This window comes from Pyrus communis, chromosome 13 (genome assembly GCF_041283825.1).
Source record: "Pyrus communis isolate YQ-2024b chromosome 13, ASM4128382v1, whole genome shotgun sequence".
Taxonomy (NCBI): Eukaryota; Viridiplantae; Streptophyta; class Magnoliopsida; order Rosales; family Rosaceae; genus Pyrus; species Pyrus communis.
The window spans coordinates 29,180,078-29,193,427 of NC_142577.1; the positions used below are offsets into that span (position 1 = coordinate 29,180,078).

Here is a 13,350-nt window from a genome sequence, read left to right on the forward strand (position 1 = left end):
TTCTCTTGCTAAATGAAATCAAGTTTGGGGAGTTGGAACTTGGAAGAAGAGATTTTAAGCTCAGATTTGTAGGGCATACGTTTCTTTCATAAGAAATTGCAAGTGAGGAGAAGTTAATCAGCATCGTTATTAATCCGCAGGTCGTGAAACTTGGTCTCCAAATTGTATTCGCTTGATATCACACCAGTCATTTTTGTAAGAAAATGTTTTTCAAACTAATCTTTAGTAAAAATGCAAGTCCCTTTTGAAAAAGCACTTCAAGCGAATCCTGTAAGAACTACATAACTTGTTCTTCTTGCAAGGAAGTATGCAAGTGTTTTTGAAACGCTAAAATATTTATAAGCTTCTATCTTATTTGTGGGGTTTCACTAGTGGTGGGTTTCTTTAAAAAGGCACACAATTCTGGCCCATGCCATATCTAACATACAGTAGAGGCCCAATATGGAATGGGCTGCTGTTTTTTTAGTGAGCCCAATTGTTGAGATTAATTAGTCTTTGCTGGTTTAGTGATGTGGACAGTGGCTTGGGCAGCGGATCAATCAGCATCCAACCAGCATCCAACCACCATCAATGATTTAAAAAGGGTGACCTGCTATTTCCGGTAAGACAACCGGGGAGGCTGGCAATCCGACAACCCCACCCGCGCTCTTGCAATCTGTCCACAATTATTATCTGGATACATGTTATAAAACGGTCCCACATCCACCACCACACTTGAAGACAAACTTTAGATGGCTCCTCTTCTTTTTTATTTTTTCCCTCTCATAAATATAAAGAGTCGAATAACCCAATTTAATTTCACACCGGAATGATGTGAAATACAAGTAAGTATAATAACTCAGCGTCACGTAACACCAATTCCTTCAAAAACATGTTGTTACATGTGTGAAGAACGACCGCACGTATTTCACGTCGTCAGATGTGTGTTATTTACATATTAGATTTAGTAATTTGTCGTATGTAAATAAATGTGTCGAGAATGAATCGTATATAAATAAAGTAGTTGAGTTATTTCCTCTATGTAAAAAGGTTGAAAATTGAAATCTGAGTAATGCTAAGGATACTAAATCTAATTATAATTTTGTAAACTAAATGACATAAAAATTAATAATTAAATCTTATTTTTTATTGATAACATATCATTTAATTTTTGTAAATTTAATCTATATAAATTAATAGCGTTATTCAACTCGAAGTGTAGGAATCCAATCCAACGTAAGCTAAAAAGCAGCGACAAATTCCCGATTTTTCTTCACCCAAACCAAAAAATAAACAAAAGAAAAAGAAAGTTGCCCAAATTTCTTTACTTTTTCTTTCAAAAGCAGAGAGAGATTTCTCTGTACCAACCCCACACACTCCCAGAGAGAGAGAGAGAAAACAATGGCAGTCTCGATACCCATAGTCGCCATCGTTACCTCCCTCCACCTCATCGCCTTCATCTTCGCCGTCGGCGCCGAACGACGCCGTAGCACGGTATCCACCCCCATCTCCCTCAGTTTGTCTGTTTGAAGTTTTAATTTTTATATTTAAGTCCTTCAACCCCTAACTGTAACTGTTTGTGTCTGTGAATTAGGCGAAGATAGTGCCCGATGAGTACGACGAGCGTACCTACTGCGTGTACGGCACGGACGCCTCCACGGTGTACGGATTAGCGGCGTTTGGGCTGCTTGTCGTCAGCCAGACGGTGCTTAACGTCGTCACCAGGTGTCTCTGCTGCGGCAAAGGTCTAGTCACTGGCTCCTCCACCACTTGGACCGTCTTCTTCTTCGTCTTCTCCTGGTAATTTTTACCCATTTTTTCGCCTCTCCATAATCATTTGAGTAAATAGTCACTCAACTTTATCTCAATTAAATAATTATCGCTCAATAAAAATATTCATTACCGTTAATTTAACTCATCAAAATGTCTAGCTATGATTCTTCGACTAAAAATCAATTATTATTGGTTTCTTAACTTTAATCCAACTGGAGAAATAATTCCTCAATTTTAACCCAATTAGAACAATAATCCCTCAATTTTAATCTAATTGTAGCAATAGTTTTTTTAAACTAACTCATTTTGATAAAATTCTGACGAAGTTGACGAAACTGATTATATCTATACGTCTTAATGAGTTGAGGGATTTCAATTGTAGCAATGATTTTTTTAAACTAACTCATTTTGATAAAATTCTGACGAAGTTGACGAAAATGATTATATCTATACGTTTTAATAAGTTGAGGGATTCCAATTGTAGCAATGATTTTTTTAAACGAACTCATTTTGATAAAATTATGACGAAGTTGACAAAAATAATCATATTTACACATTTTAATGAGTTGAGGGATCCCAATTGTTGCAATGGTTTTTTTAAACTAACTCATTTTGATAAAATTCTGACGAAGTTGACGAAAATGATTATATCAACACGTTTTAATAAGTTGAGGGACCCTAATGGTAGCAATAGTCCTTCTAATATAACTTATTTTGACGTTAGAATTGACGAAAAATACTATAACTACACATTTTGATGAGTTGAATAACCAATGGTAATAGACTTTTAGTTGAGGGACCATTACTCTATTTTGACTAAAATTGAGAGATCATTGCTACAATTTACTCTAATCATTTTTAATTTCTTAATCATGGTTTGATGATTTGATCAACGGTGTTAATCCTTCCACACTAGTTAGAAATAGTCAAAGTAGCTAATTCACTTGCTCATTTGGTTAGTATGGTGTTCCTTTGGATGATCTAACTGCTTGCTTGTGGTAGTGTGCTATGATCTAACTGCTTACTTGTGGTTGTGTGCTTAGGACTCCTTTGAAAAGGCTTTAAAATGGCTAAAAGCACTTTGATGAAAGTGCTTTTAGAACTAATTCTTAGTAAAAATGCAAGTGAATTTTCCTGAAGAAAGCATTTCAATTGCTATTGAAACCCAAAAATAATTTCACTAAAAACACTTTCAGTCATTTTAAAAGCACTTCCAAACGAGCCCATCCTTGAGCGAACGTTGTTCTCTACTCTCTAGCATTGTGTTTGTGTAAATGGCAATCCCATTTGCTTGGTTTTGCTAAAACCAAAATCTGAAGCTTCTGAACTGTGAATTAACCAGGACAACCTTTTTGGGAGCGGAGGCGTGCTTGTTGGCTGGGTCGGCAAAGAATGCATACCACACCAAGTACCGGGGAATCTTCAAAGTAGATGACTTGTCCTGTGCTACTCTGCGCAAGGGCGTGTTTGCCGCCGGCGCTGCTCTTACGCTGTTGTCACTGGCAGGATCAAGTCTTTACTACTGGGCACATTCCAAAGCTGATACTGGGGGATGGGAGAAGCACCGAAACGAAGGCCTCGACATGAGCAGTTCTAACTACGGGCAGCACGAGCAGCAGGAACAACAAACCAGTGGATTTCAGAAGGTATAATTCTGCTGTTAGGTTCGTTCTTTTGGGGGGTCGGTGATTGTGGTATGAGATTGAGAAGAAGATCATCAATTCCGCAGTTTTGGTGGCTTTTGTCAATCGAGGGGAAAGAAATGGTGGGAGCAAAATATGAAATGAGCTGGAGACTTGTATATGCTATGTCATCATATATATGTTAGAAGTGGAAGTATAAATTCCCCAATCATATATATTCCCCAACTTTTTTTGGTTGATTTTCCATTTTTCTTCACTTCAATCTTCTGAATTTGTGGTATGCGTATGTACGTTGTGTTTTGGTATATAAATATCTATGCAGCACTATTATAAAAATTCCCGCTTAGACGTTGTGGCTGGCCACCGTCCCGATTAATCCATAAACGTAATGCCTAGCCCCGTCTAGGTAAGGTCCATGTCCGCTACCCGATTAATGCATTTTAGAACCTTTGGTTCTTTGGATCAGGCAAGAGCACCCAATAAAAAATTGTAATCAGAGAAGTAACTCTAGGGGACTGTTGTTTTTGACAATCAGAAACCGAATTTCAATTGATAAACTAATCAATGACAAATATCTAACAACAGATCGATCAAATATGAATGATATAATTATCAAATATCGATCACATACTAAAAAAATTTCATTCAAACAATTGGGATTTAAAAATTTATCATCTCTCTCTCGTGTGATATACTGTGAAAAGAAAATTGGAAGTTTCAAACTCGAGTACAAAAGCATGGATATGCTGTTTTGCCAACTAGCTTACTTCACATTTATCAATAGTGCTTTTTTTTTTTTTTTTTAAATACATACGATATTATTTACATGAACGGAAGGAAAATTGGTTAAGCCTCACAATGAATTAGCTATAATAATTTGATACGAATTTTTTATTGACGAGAATCAAACATAAAACTTTTCATCTACAAATGAAGATGCAGTACTAAAAAGAATCAATAGTGCTATTCATATGGATTGAATTTTATACTTTTTTTATCAACGAATCAGTGAATCAATCTGAATGCTTTCTTTAGCAACGGATCGATGAAGTTTCTGTTTTTTTTTTTAAGAAAATTAGATCAAGTTTCTTGAGCTCAATGAGCTGGAGTATGTAAAACTCCATCTTAAATCATCACAGTGGAAGTGGAATGATGTTCAAATAAAATAAATGTAGTAAAAAGCTTGATTAATGTACCTTCAAGTTCAAGGCTTCTTCACTAACAACTTTGAAATTCATGATAAATCCATCTCCCACAAGCACAAACGCCACTACTATTAGCTATTAGCAGCTGATAATTAAGATGATAAATAAGAAAGTGGTAGCTGAGATTAAAGGCTAATCAGGCTTAATCAAAGAGATTAGCATGTGGAGAATGGAGAACCACAAGCGTCGGCGACCTTCTTGGCGTTTGGGGAGTTGACAAGCCTCTGGAGGTTGGAGTTCTTCACAAACTGGCAGAGGCAAGGGCTCTGCTCCTTGAGTTTTTTGCAACACACGGCGGTGGGAGAGTTCGAGGACATGATTGCAGCGGCGCACGGGGCTAGCTCCATTGGGTTACAAGTCACCGCTGCCTCACCCACCTGGGTTCCCCCGACTACAACACACAATATTCCAAGGTTGTAGTAGGACATTGATCTCATCATCTTCAAACTTGAGTTGAAGCAATGTAGTCAACTATATAAATGTTGGTGCAGTGCAGGTGCAGCTCCAGTCAGATCTCTTGGCTATTTATACAAGAGTGGCCAGGGACAGTGATTCGTACAATTAGTCGGAGATCTCCATAAAAGTTATCAAACATTAAACACAATACTCTTCTACTGCGTTTATCACCATAATTATTATTGTTGGATGAGTTTAATTTTTAAGATTTGTGTCTATTTATTGGACAAATTTCGAATTTAAACTTCTATGACGATGATAAATAAGATGGTAAACAATTATATTCCCATTGAAATAATATTATACTCCATTTTACATTGATCATAATCGACCTTCCCTAATTTTTTTTTCCAAAGCAAATTCTTTTACTTTTACACTGGCGTTGTAATGATGATTAGCTCAACTCAACACCGAAAAATCGTATATTTGCAATCTGTTCAGCAGAGGTACTAATTTCATTTGGTCAATGTTCAAAGAATTTTTTGGATCCAAAATGATGTCAAGAACTGAAGATTATAAGAAATTTTTTCAGTGTGCCGATGATACGTTTAGATATACAAAATGTCACAATACAATTAATTAGAATTTTTTTTTTAAATTTTTTAATCAATTATATTATTATACTTGAAATCTAGTACACAGCTCATCCACCCATGAACGTCGTCTAATCATGTACATAACAAGTAACATTTTATTAAGGCAATTAAAAGTTTAACTGAAAAGAAAGAGGCAGATTGATGTGAGGAGATATTTGAAGTATTTAATCGCGTCGTCCAGCATTGAAGCTCGGTCTGCCTAAAATTTGAGAAGCAGCAGGGTTGATTCAGTAGTGGCCCTAAAAAGTTTAAACAAACGGTTCAAGGCACAGAAGAACAAAGGAAAATAATGTAGAAGATCGTCAGTCAGTCTCAGCTAGCTTGCTCATCTTAAAAAGTACCCTCTGGAGTCAACAGATTCAACAGTTTGATGTTAAAGATGATATATGCATGAGTCAGCAATCTGTTAGGTCTATTTAGATTAGTTTAATTTGGTGTGATTAGCTGTTTACAGGTTATGGTTAGTTACCCATCAATGCCAGATTCTTGAAGATTGATCATCTTAATTTATGCAAAATTAATTTCCACTAAACTATTTAGTATGTATAGCAAGAAAAGTATGTATACATATAGATACGAAAAAAGATATACGTGTATATATCTTATATAAAACAAAGGAGAGTTGGAGACCACTAAGTCTTCCTTAATCTCTAGGCCTTCCCTTTCTTGCTATTCTCATTTTTTTTTTGAAGAAAGCCGGCATCCCAGAGTTCGACCAGTTGACGGTATAATGTGTCCGTCTCTCTGCATCCGAGTTCGATCTCCCTCAAACTTCGCGGTCCATAATTTCACTAAAACTTCGGATGCTTCTACACTTTGGGTTGACCATATTTTTAATTTAGCCATTTTAACGTGCGTCTGTATATACACACACGCACACCACTCCAACGTGGAGAAGGGTAATGGACCACCAATCACTATGTATGAGAGCAATTGGAAAGAAATAAAACACCCTTTCGATAAAATTAGACTACTTATCAGCCATTTCTAAGAGAGAAGGTAGGAGCTTGCAATTTATCAAGTCATATGGCGATGGACTGGAAAGAGCTCGGAGGTGGAGGGAGTGGTTTAAGCGGCGGCAGTGCAGCAGTTTTTGTGATGTTGTGGGCAGCCCTAGCCACCTTTGTTGTTATCTCAGCCATCATCTTCTCCTGTGCAGATGGCGTGCCCAAAGACAAAGCCGCCACCACCGGTCACGATACTTACGGTTCTAATTGCGCCGCTGCAAGTGCCGGCTGCGGTGCTTGATCAGCAACCGCCGCCCGGCACACGACTGAAACTCAGCTTCCAAGAACCACGCTTATGGCCGCTGAGACAGCAGCAGAATACAAGTTAGAAACAAACAAATTGGCTGGGAGAGTAGGAAAGAGTAAATTTTTATTGGATTTTTACTTTTTATTACTTGGTTTTGATTGAATTGTTTGTTTCGAAGATAAAATAAGTTGCCCTTGTATTAGTCTTACAGATGAATTTGATTACCATGATCATATTTTTTTTCCGAATGCAAGTAGTTGTCTTATCTAGGCTCTTTGATTCCAGTGGCTGACATGTTGCCATGAGCTAGCGATCCATCAAACTCACCAGATGCCTCAAAACCACGAGAACAAATTATACGCAACATGACGACGATATTTTTAACCAATCACATAACGCTACGTGGAAAGGTATAAACACACGAAACCGCATGACAGGTATAAAATACTGTCACTTTGACCGCGTCCCTCCCATGTTTGCTTTCCATCTACAAATTTCACCTTGAAAACGCCATCTACATTACGGCCACCCACACGAAAAGTGGACCCTGTTTTCTTGCATCCAGCAAGTATCTCCAGCATCTTCTTCTGGTCCCCGTCATGGTACTTCAGGTGGACCCTGTTTTCTTGCACCCAAAACGGTGTCGTTCTTTTCTGAATTCTCTATTTGCATTCAAGCCCTCCAAAAATAAATTATTTACTCTCCAGTCTCTGTAAAGTAGGGAGCTTTATAGAGTGGGCCTCACCGCTGACAAACGGCTACTCTCTAGACTCCCTCTCAGTAGCCTCAAGTGTTCACATGTCAATTTATCGCCATCTTCTATATCATTTTCTCGCGATATTTTCGACTATCCCTTTTTCATTCAATGCCACGTCAGCAAGAGACTTATGGCCATATTTCCAATGACTTTAATAAGGTCATCATCGGAGCAGATAGTGACCAGTGAGTCAGTGACCGTAATCATATTTTGTCCCCATTAACGGTTTGAAACCTGCGTGGAACAATCATCACTCTAAAATGCACTTGTTGGGGCTGCGCCTCTCTTCGCTTCATACTAAAATGTCAGTGTGTTTTGAGGAAATATTTAGTATGATAGACTGACCACCTCGTGTTTATGAGAAAATTTAGTGTTCGATTGACGGCTGAAGTGTTTGAACTGTAAAATTTAAACGTTTTGTAGTTTGATATTATTTATACTCACCGGTGATTCCACTTATATGAAAAACGTTACATGCGATTGTTTGTACATAAGAATTCATTCATGTATAAGAAACTTCTCACAAGTGTGAAACCAATATCAGTGTGAGTGTGGAACCATTGTAGGGTTGAAACTAACCTTAGCATGGAAAACCGTGTTTTATTTATAAGAGATGCTTTACGAATGGCCATATTTTATACTGTCATAAACGGCTAGATCAAATGTTTTAATTAAAGAACGTAAGTTTAATAATCCTACTCCTGCTACTACTTATTAGCAAATAGTTGATTACTATATTAATTAAAACTTTTCTCCTCAAATCAATATAGTTTGGATTCTAAACAGTACTCCATTTTCTTAATATAAATTGACAAATGCTAACGAGATTCTTTTAAAAATAGACTATTCATAAACAATTTGTTACTTCACAGTTTAAAGTTAATTCATATGTCAATTTTATAAAACATTGTGCAAAACTCTAAGGGTGCGTTTGTTGCACCATATTGTCTCGGACTAGACTAGCTGCAGAGATTAAGCTGAACTAGTTTAGACTAGACTAAACTGGACTATCTTAGTGAAACGTTTAGTGCAGTGTTGGACTAAGAAGCAGAATAATGAAGAAAACAAAAACCGATGATATATATAACAAAATATTAACGTTATTTGCTTCAATCCAACAAAAAGTAGCAGATCCGCAATAAAAAAAATAAAAAATAAAATTTGAGGAACAAAGCTAAACATAAGCAATTCTTGGAAACGAAATTGAGAAAACAAAGAAACAATTCCAGAAAATATAACAGTTGACTCTGAGCCACTTATCCTTTACATTCCCAATTCTTGTCTTGCCTTGGGAGTGCAAGGACGAAATAGAGGTTCTCTGCCTTTCATTGCAATCCCCATTTTTGGCTACAAATCCCTACATACCAATTCACTCCAAGTTTCAAATTTTAATCTAAAAATTAACGAAACTTCATCCAATTAACAAAATCCAGAATCCCCATTTATGGCTATGGATTTCTACATAGCCAGGGGAAATTGCAAATAACCCATAATCCACTCCAAGTTTCATATTTTAATCCCATAAATTAACAAAATTTCATCCAAATTAACAAAATCCAAAATCCAAAATAACTAGAACCCATAACCCAATTCGAAAAACAAGTAAGTAGACACAAAAATGAAGACGATGATCAAGTTAAGGGATGAGAGAGAGACGAACAAGAAAGTGAACAATGGACGCATGGGCGATGACGACGTTGGGCCGTCTAGGGGTTTTCTTTGCGTTCTCAAATGAGAAGTCGAGGCGAACGAGGATGCATCGAGCAGGAAGAGGACCAAGATGAGTAGTACAGGGACGCAATCAAGCAAGATGAGGATGCGAGCAACGGTATTAGTAGTTCGCTGATTTTCGGAATGCCTTACTAAGACCGTTTAGCGATGGATTTAGTCGGAGCAAGTCCATCCTTATCCCATTAAAATTAGTCTCTCCAACTAACAAACAACAGATTACACCAATCTTTAATCTAGTTTAGTCTAATGAGGACTAATGAGGCCAAACAAACATCCTTAAGGTTAGGTAAAGTCATGAGTGTCATAAAAATAATCAACGCAATGTTTCTTGAACAAAAGCACGATGATTGGTGTCCAACAAAATATCGCGATAAGTTGAATTTAAGGGATTTGAGTGACAGTATCGTATGGATTCCCACGCCAACCTACTCTTTTGCCATTTTCTTTTGGGTTCTCTATAGTCCCAAGGTCCGTGCTTGCTGAGCCTCTACCATTCTCCATCACTGTCAAGGCTTTCACACTTCCTTTCACTCCACTTCCATTGTCTCTCTCTGCTTTCTCCAAAACCCTTCACTTGGTTTCGGCTGCAGAGAAAGTAAAGGTAATCCCCTTGAACTTTGACTCTGCAATTTTCTGCTGGAAATGTTTTATAATTTAGTTTTGGTATTTCTGCTGCTCTGCAACTCTCATTGCCTGGTGGATTCTTTGAACGACGAAGGCTATGCCCTTTTGTCGTTCAAGCATTCCATTGCAGAAGACCCAGAAGGGTCTCTAAGCAACTGGAACTCCTCTGATTCCAACCCCTGCACATGGAATGGGATTACATGCAAGGACCAAAGGGTTGTCTCTCTCAGCATTCCAAAGAAGAAACTTTCTGGGTCTGTTCCTTCCGCCATGGGAGCCCTCTCCGAGCTCCGCCATGTCAATTTAAGGAACAATATGTTGTACGGAAGCTTGCCCCTTGAGCTTTTCCAAGCTCTGGGGCTCCAAAGTTTGGTGCTTTATGGAAATTCCTTATCTGGGTCTGTCCCAAATGTAATTGGTAAGCTCAAATACCTTCAATCCCTAGATTTATCAGAAAATTTGTTTAATGGGTCGTTGCCCTCGTCGATTATACAATGCAAGAGGCTCAGAACCATCGATCTTAGTCAGAATAATTTCACTGGCTTTCTACCAGAAGGGTTTGGAAGTGGTTTTGTTTCTCTGGAAAAACTTGATCTTTCTTTCAATAAGTTCAGTGGCTCGATTCCTAGTGATATGGGAAATCTGTCTAGCTTGCAAGGCACTGTTGATTTGTCTCATAATCTGTTTTCGGGTGCAATCCCGGCAAGCCTTGGAAATCTTCCTGAGAAGGTTTACATTGATCTTACTTACAACAATTTGAGTGGTCCGATACCGCAAAATGGTGCTCTGATGAACAGAGGACCAACTGCTTTTATTGGGAATCCTAATCTTTGTGGCCCTCCATTGAAGAACCCATGTTCTTCTGAAGTTTCCGGTGCTAGTCCACCATCCTCAATTCCGTATCTGCCAGATAACTCCCCCCCTCAGGATTCTGATTATAATGCTGGAAAGAGTGGGAAAGCTAGAGGGTTGAGTAAAAGAGCTGTCATTGCAATTATAGTGAGTGATGTAATTGGCATTTGCCTTGTTGGGCTGCTTTTCTCATATTGTTATTCGAGGTTTTGGGTTCGTAGTAAGGTTAAGGATGAAAATGGTTATGACAAGGGAGGTAAGCGAAGGAAAGAGTGCTTGTGCTTCAGGAAAGATGAATCGGAGACTTTATCGGAGAATATGGAGCACTATGATCTAGTGGCATTGGATACACAAGTGGCATTTGATCTGGACGAGCTTCTTAAGGCGTCTGCTTTTGTTCTTGGAAAAAGTGGAATTGGAATTGTTTACAAAGTTGTGCTTGAAGAAGGAATCACGGTAGCAGTGAGAAGATTGGGCGAAGGGGGCTCCCAGAGATTCAAGGAATTTCAGACGGAAGTCGAAGCAATTGGAAAGCTAAGGCATCCTAATGTCGTTACTCTGAGGGCTTATTACTGGTCTGTTGATGAAAAGCTGCTCATATATGACTATATTCCTAATGGCAGCCTTGCCACCGCCATTCACGGTGAGCTTACCATTTTTCCTTGTCTATTTTGGTTACTCATACTCTTGTTAGTGGTTTTTATATTCTCTTGCTAATGGTAGGTGTATTTACTCAGATTTGCGAATAAAATTATAAATGTGGTGTTTTTGTTGATTTGATTGTTTTGTTCTGTCATTAGGAAAGCCAGGAGTGGTATCATTCACACCGCTATCATGGTCTGTTCGGTTGAATATCATGAAAGGAATTGCAAAAGGCTTGGTCTATCTTCATGAGTTTAGCCCCAAGAAATATGTCCATGGAGATTTGAAGCCAAATAACATACTGCTTGGACAGAACATGGAACCCCACATTTCTGATTTCGGACTTGGACGCCTTGCAAATATCGCTGGAGGGTCACCGACACTGCAATCCAACCGAATCCCCACAGAAATATCACAAGAAAGGCAACAAACGAGTGCAGTGCCAACTGAAGCTTCTCTGGTTAGTTTGTCCAGCAATTTGGGATCTTGTTATCAGGCCCCAGAAGCTCTGAAAGTGGTGAAACCATCACAGAAGTGGGATGTGTATTCGTACGGGGTACTCTTACTCGAAATGATTACCGGAAGATTGCCAATAGTCCAAGTGGGTTCCTCAGAAATGGACCTGGTTCATTGGATTCAGCTCAACATTGAAGAGAAGAAGCCTCTTTTAGATGTTTTAGATCCAAATTTGATGCAAGATGTGGATAAGGAAGAAGAGATTATCGCGGTTCTGAAGATCGCAATGGCTTGCGTTCACAGCAGCCCTGAAAGGAGACCGATAATGAGGCACATATCCGATGCTTTAGACAGGTTGGCCACGTCTGCTGTCTGAGATATGATAGGCGGCAAATTCAATCCACTTGTGAAGCTTGATGTTTGAGTTAGTTCAATCTTAGTGATCATGCATTTGTGTATTTAGCGTAGGCGTTTCGACAGTAAGATTTCTGATTTTCCTACTGTCATTTGATAGAGCTAGGTTGAGGTAGATCCGCTGAAAGAGCATTGTTAACTGTGCATGAATTGGCCCTTAACTAGTATATTTGTGAACGCTGATGTCTTCATGCTCTTATTTCAGACCTTTTTGTATCTTCTTGTTCTTGTAGGTTAATGAAGTTGCTGATTTGTTTCTTGTTCCTTACTGCCTCTTATCTCCACAGATATAATCTTTGAATCATTAAACGAAACGGGTTCGCCTTTCCCCTTCAGAATATGAACGATAATCGCCATTGAATTTATACATTGGTATGTTAGCAACAAACGTTGGATAAGCTACGTTGGTTAGAACGAATGTATTTAACGATTCTTGTTTATCGCAACTTGGACCAAAACATTTAAGGTAGAATATAAAGTGTCTTTTGTTATCAACTGGCTGGAAAGTGTTCTGAACTGTCTGTTTTCATGATTTCATCACATTGTAAAACAGTAAGATTAAGACAGTTGATTATCTATTTACCCACCATTTAGCGCGAATAAAGGGGGAGTGGGCTCCACCAAACTATTTAGTTAGTCAATCTTCGACAAGATTCCAGCTGTCCTTTTGATCAGTCAAGTAATTAGTAATTAATCTACGTATTCTGTTCTATTGACTTAAAAGCTGAGTTTCTTTGTCGGAGACTCGGAATGTATTTGGTCTGTCTAACTCTGCATTCTGTCACTGACCTTTCGGTGTCCTTTGTAGATTGTGATTTTCTCACTCACAAGTCACTGCACTAAACAAACACCATAATGTTTTTCGTCTTCGTGTCAGTAATATCGGCGATATTTTATGTGTAATTAGATGTTTTTCACATGATGCAAAAGACATGTATAAAAAAATAAATAATTAGTTAGAAGGCTAA

At 38.2% G+C, this 13,350-nt stretch overlaps 2 protein-coding genes and 1 pseudogene across 3 annotated transcripts; 2 read left to right on the top strand and 1 right to left on the bottom strand.

The window, feature by feature from the left end:
• The first annotated feature begins 1,192 nt into the window (after window positions 1-1,192).
• LOC137737704 (uncharacterized) lies at window positions 1,193-3,731 on the top strand. Its single transcript, XM_068477248.2, has 3 exons — window positions 1,193-1,473; window positions 1,574-1,779; window positions 3,095-3,731. Exons 1-3 carry the CDS (start codon window positions 1,381-1,383, stop codon window positions 3,402-3,404), a joined length of 609 nt encoding a protein of 202 aa, XP_068333349.1. The 5' UTR covers window positions 1,193-1,380; the 3' UTR covers window positions 3,405-3,731.
• Window positions 3,732-4,556: 825 nt separating this feature from the next.
• LOC148692062 (non-specific lipid-transfer protein 2 pseudogene) lies at window positions 4,557-5,166 on the bottom strand (annotated as a pseudogene).
• A 4,630-nt stretch (window positions 5,167-9,796) lies between these two features.
• On the top strand, window positions 9,797-12,646 carry LOC137737619 (receptor protein kinase-like protein ZAR1). Of its 2 annotated transcripts, XM_088683098.1 has the most exons (3): window positions 9,852-9,995; window positions 10,113-11,513; window positions 11,671-12,646. In XM_088683098.1, exons 2-3 carry the CDS (start codon window positions 10,289-10,291, stop codon window positions 12,342-12,344), a joined length of 1,899 nt encoding a protein of 632 aa, XP_088539224.1. In that variant the 5' UTR covers window positions 9,852-9,995; window positions 10,113-10,288; the 3' UTR covers window positions 12,345-12,646. The 2 variants fall into 2 exon arrangements, with proteins under 2 accessions (XP_068333255.2, XP_088539224.1); XM_068477154.2 differs by having other exon boundaries at window positions 9,797-11,513.
• The last annotated feature ends 704 nt before the right edge of the window (window positions 12,647-13,350 follow it).

Excerpts from the sequence above, each read along its gene's own strand:
- LOC137737704 (XM_068477248.2), top strand. The coding sequence starts at position 1,381 with ATGGCAGTCTCGATACCCATAGTCGCCATCGTTACCTCCCTCCACCTC. Across the intron at positions 1,474-1,573 it reads CCGAACGACGCCGTAGCACG|GCGAAGATAGTGCCCGATGA; the intron begins GTATCCACCCCC and ends TCTGTGAATTAG. Across the intron at positions 1,780-3,094 it reads TTCTTCTTCGTCTTCTCCTG|GACAACCTTTTTGGGAGCGG; the intron begins GTAATTTTTACC and ends TGAATTAACCAG.
- LOC137737619 (XM_068477154.2), top strand. The coding sequence starts at position 10,037 with ATGTTTTATAATTTAGTTTTGGTATTTCTGCTGCTCTGCAACTCTCAT. Across the intron at positions 11,514-11,670 it reads CCTTGCCACCGCCATTCACG|GAAAGCCAGGAGTGGTATCA; the intron begins GTGAGCTTACCA and ends TTCTGTCATTAG.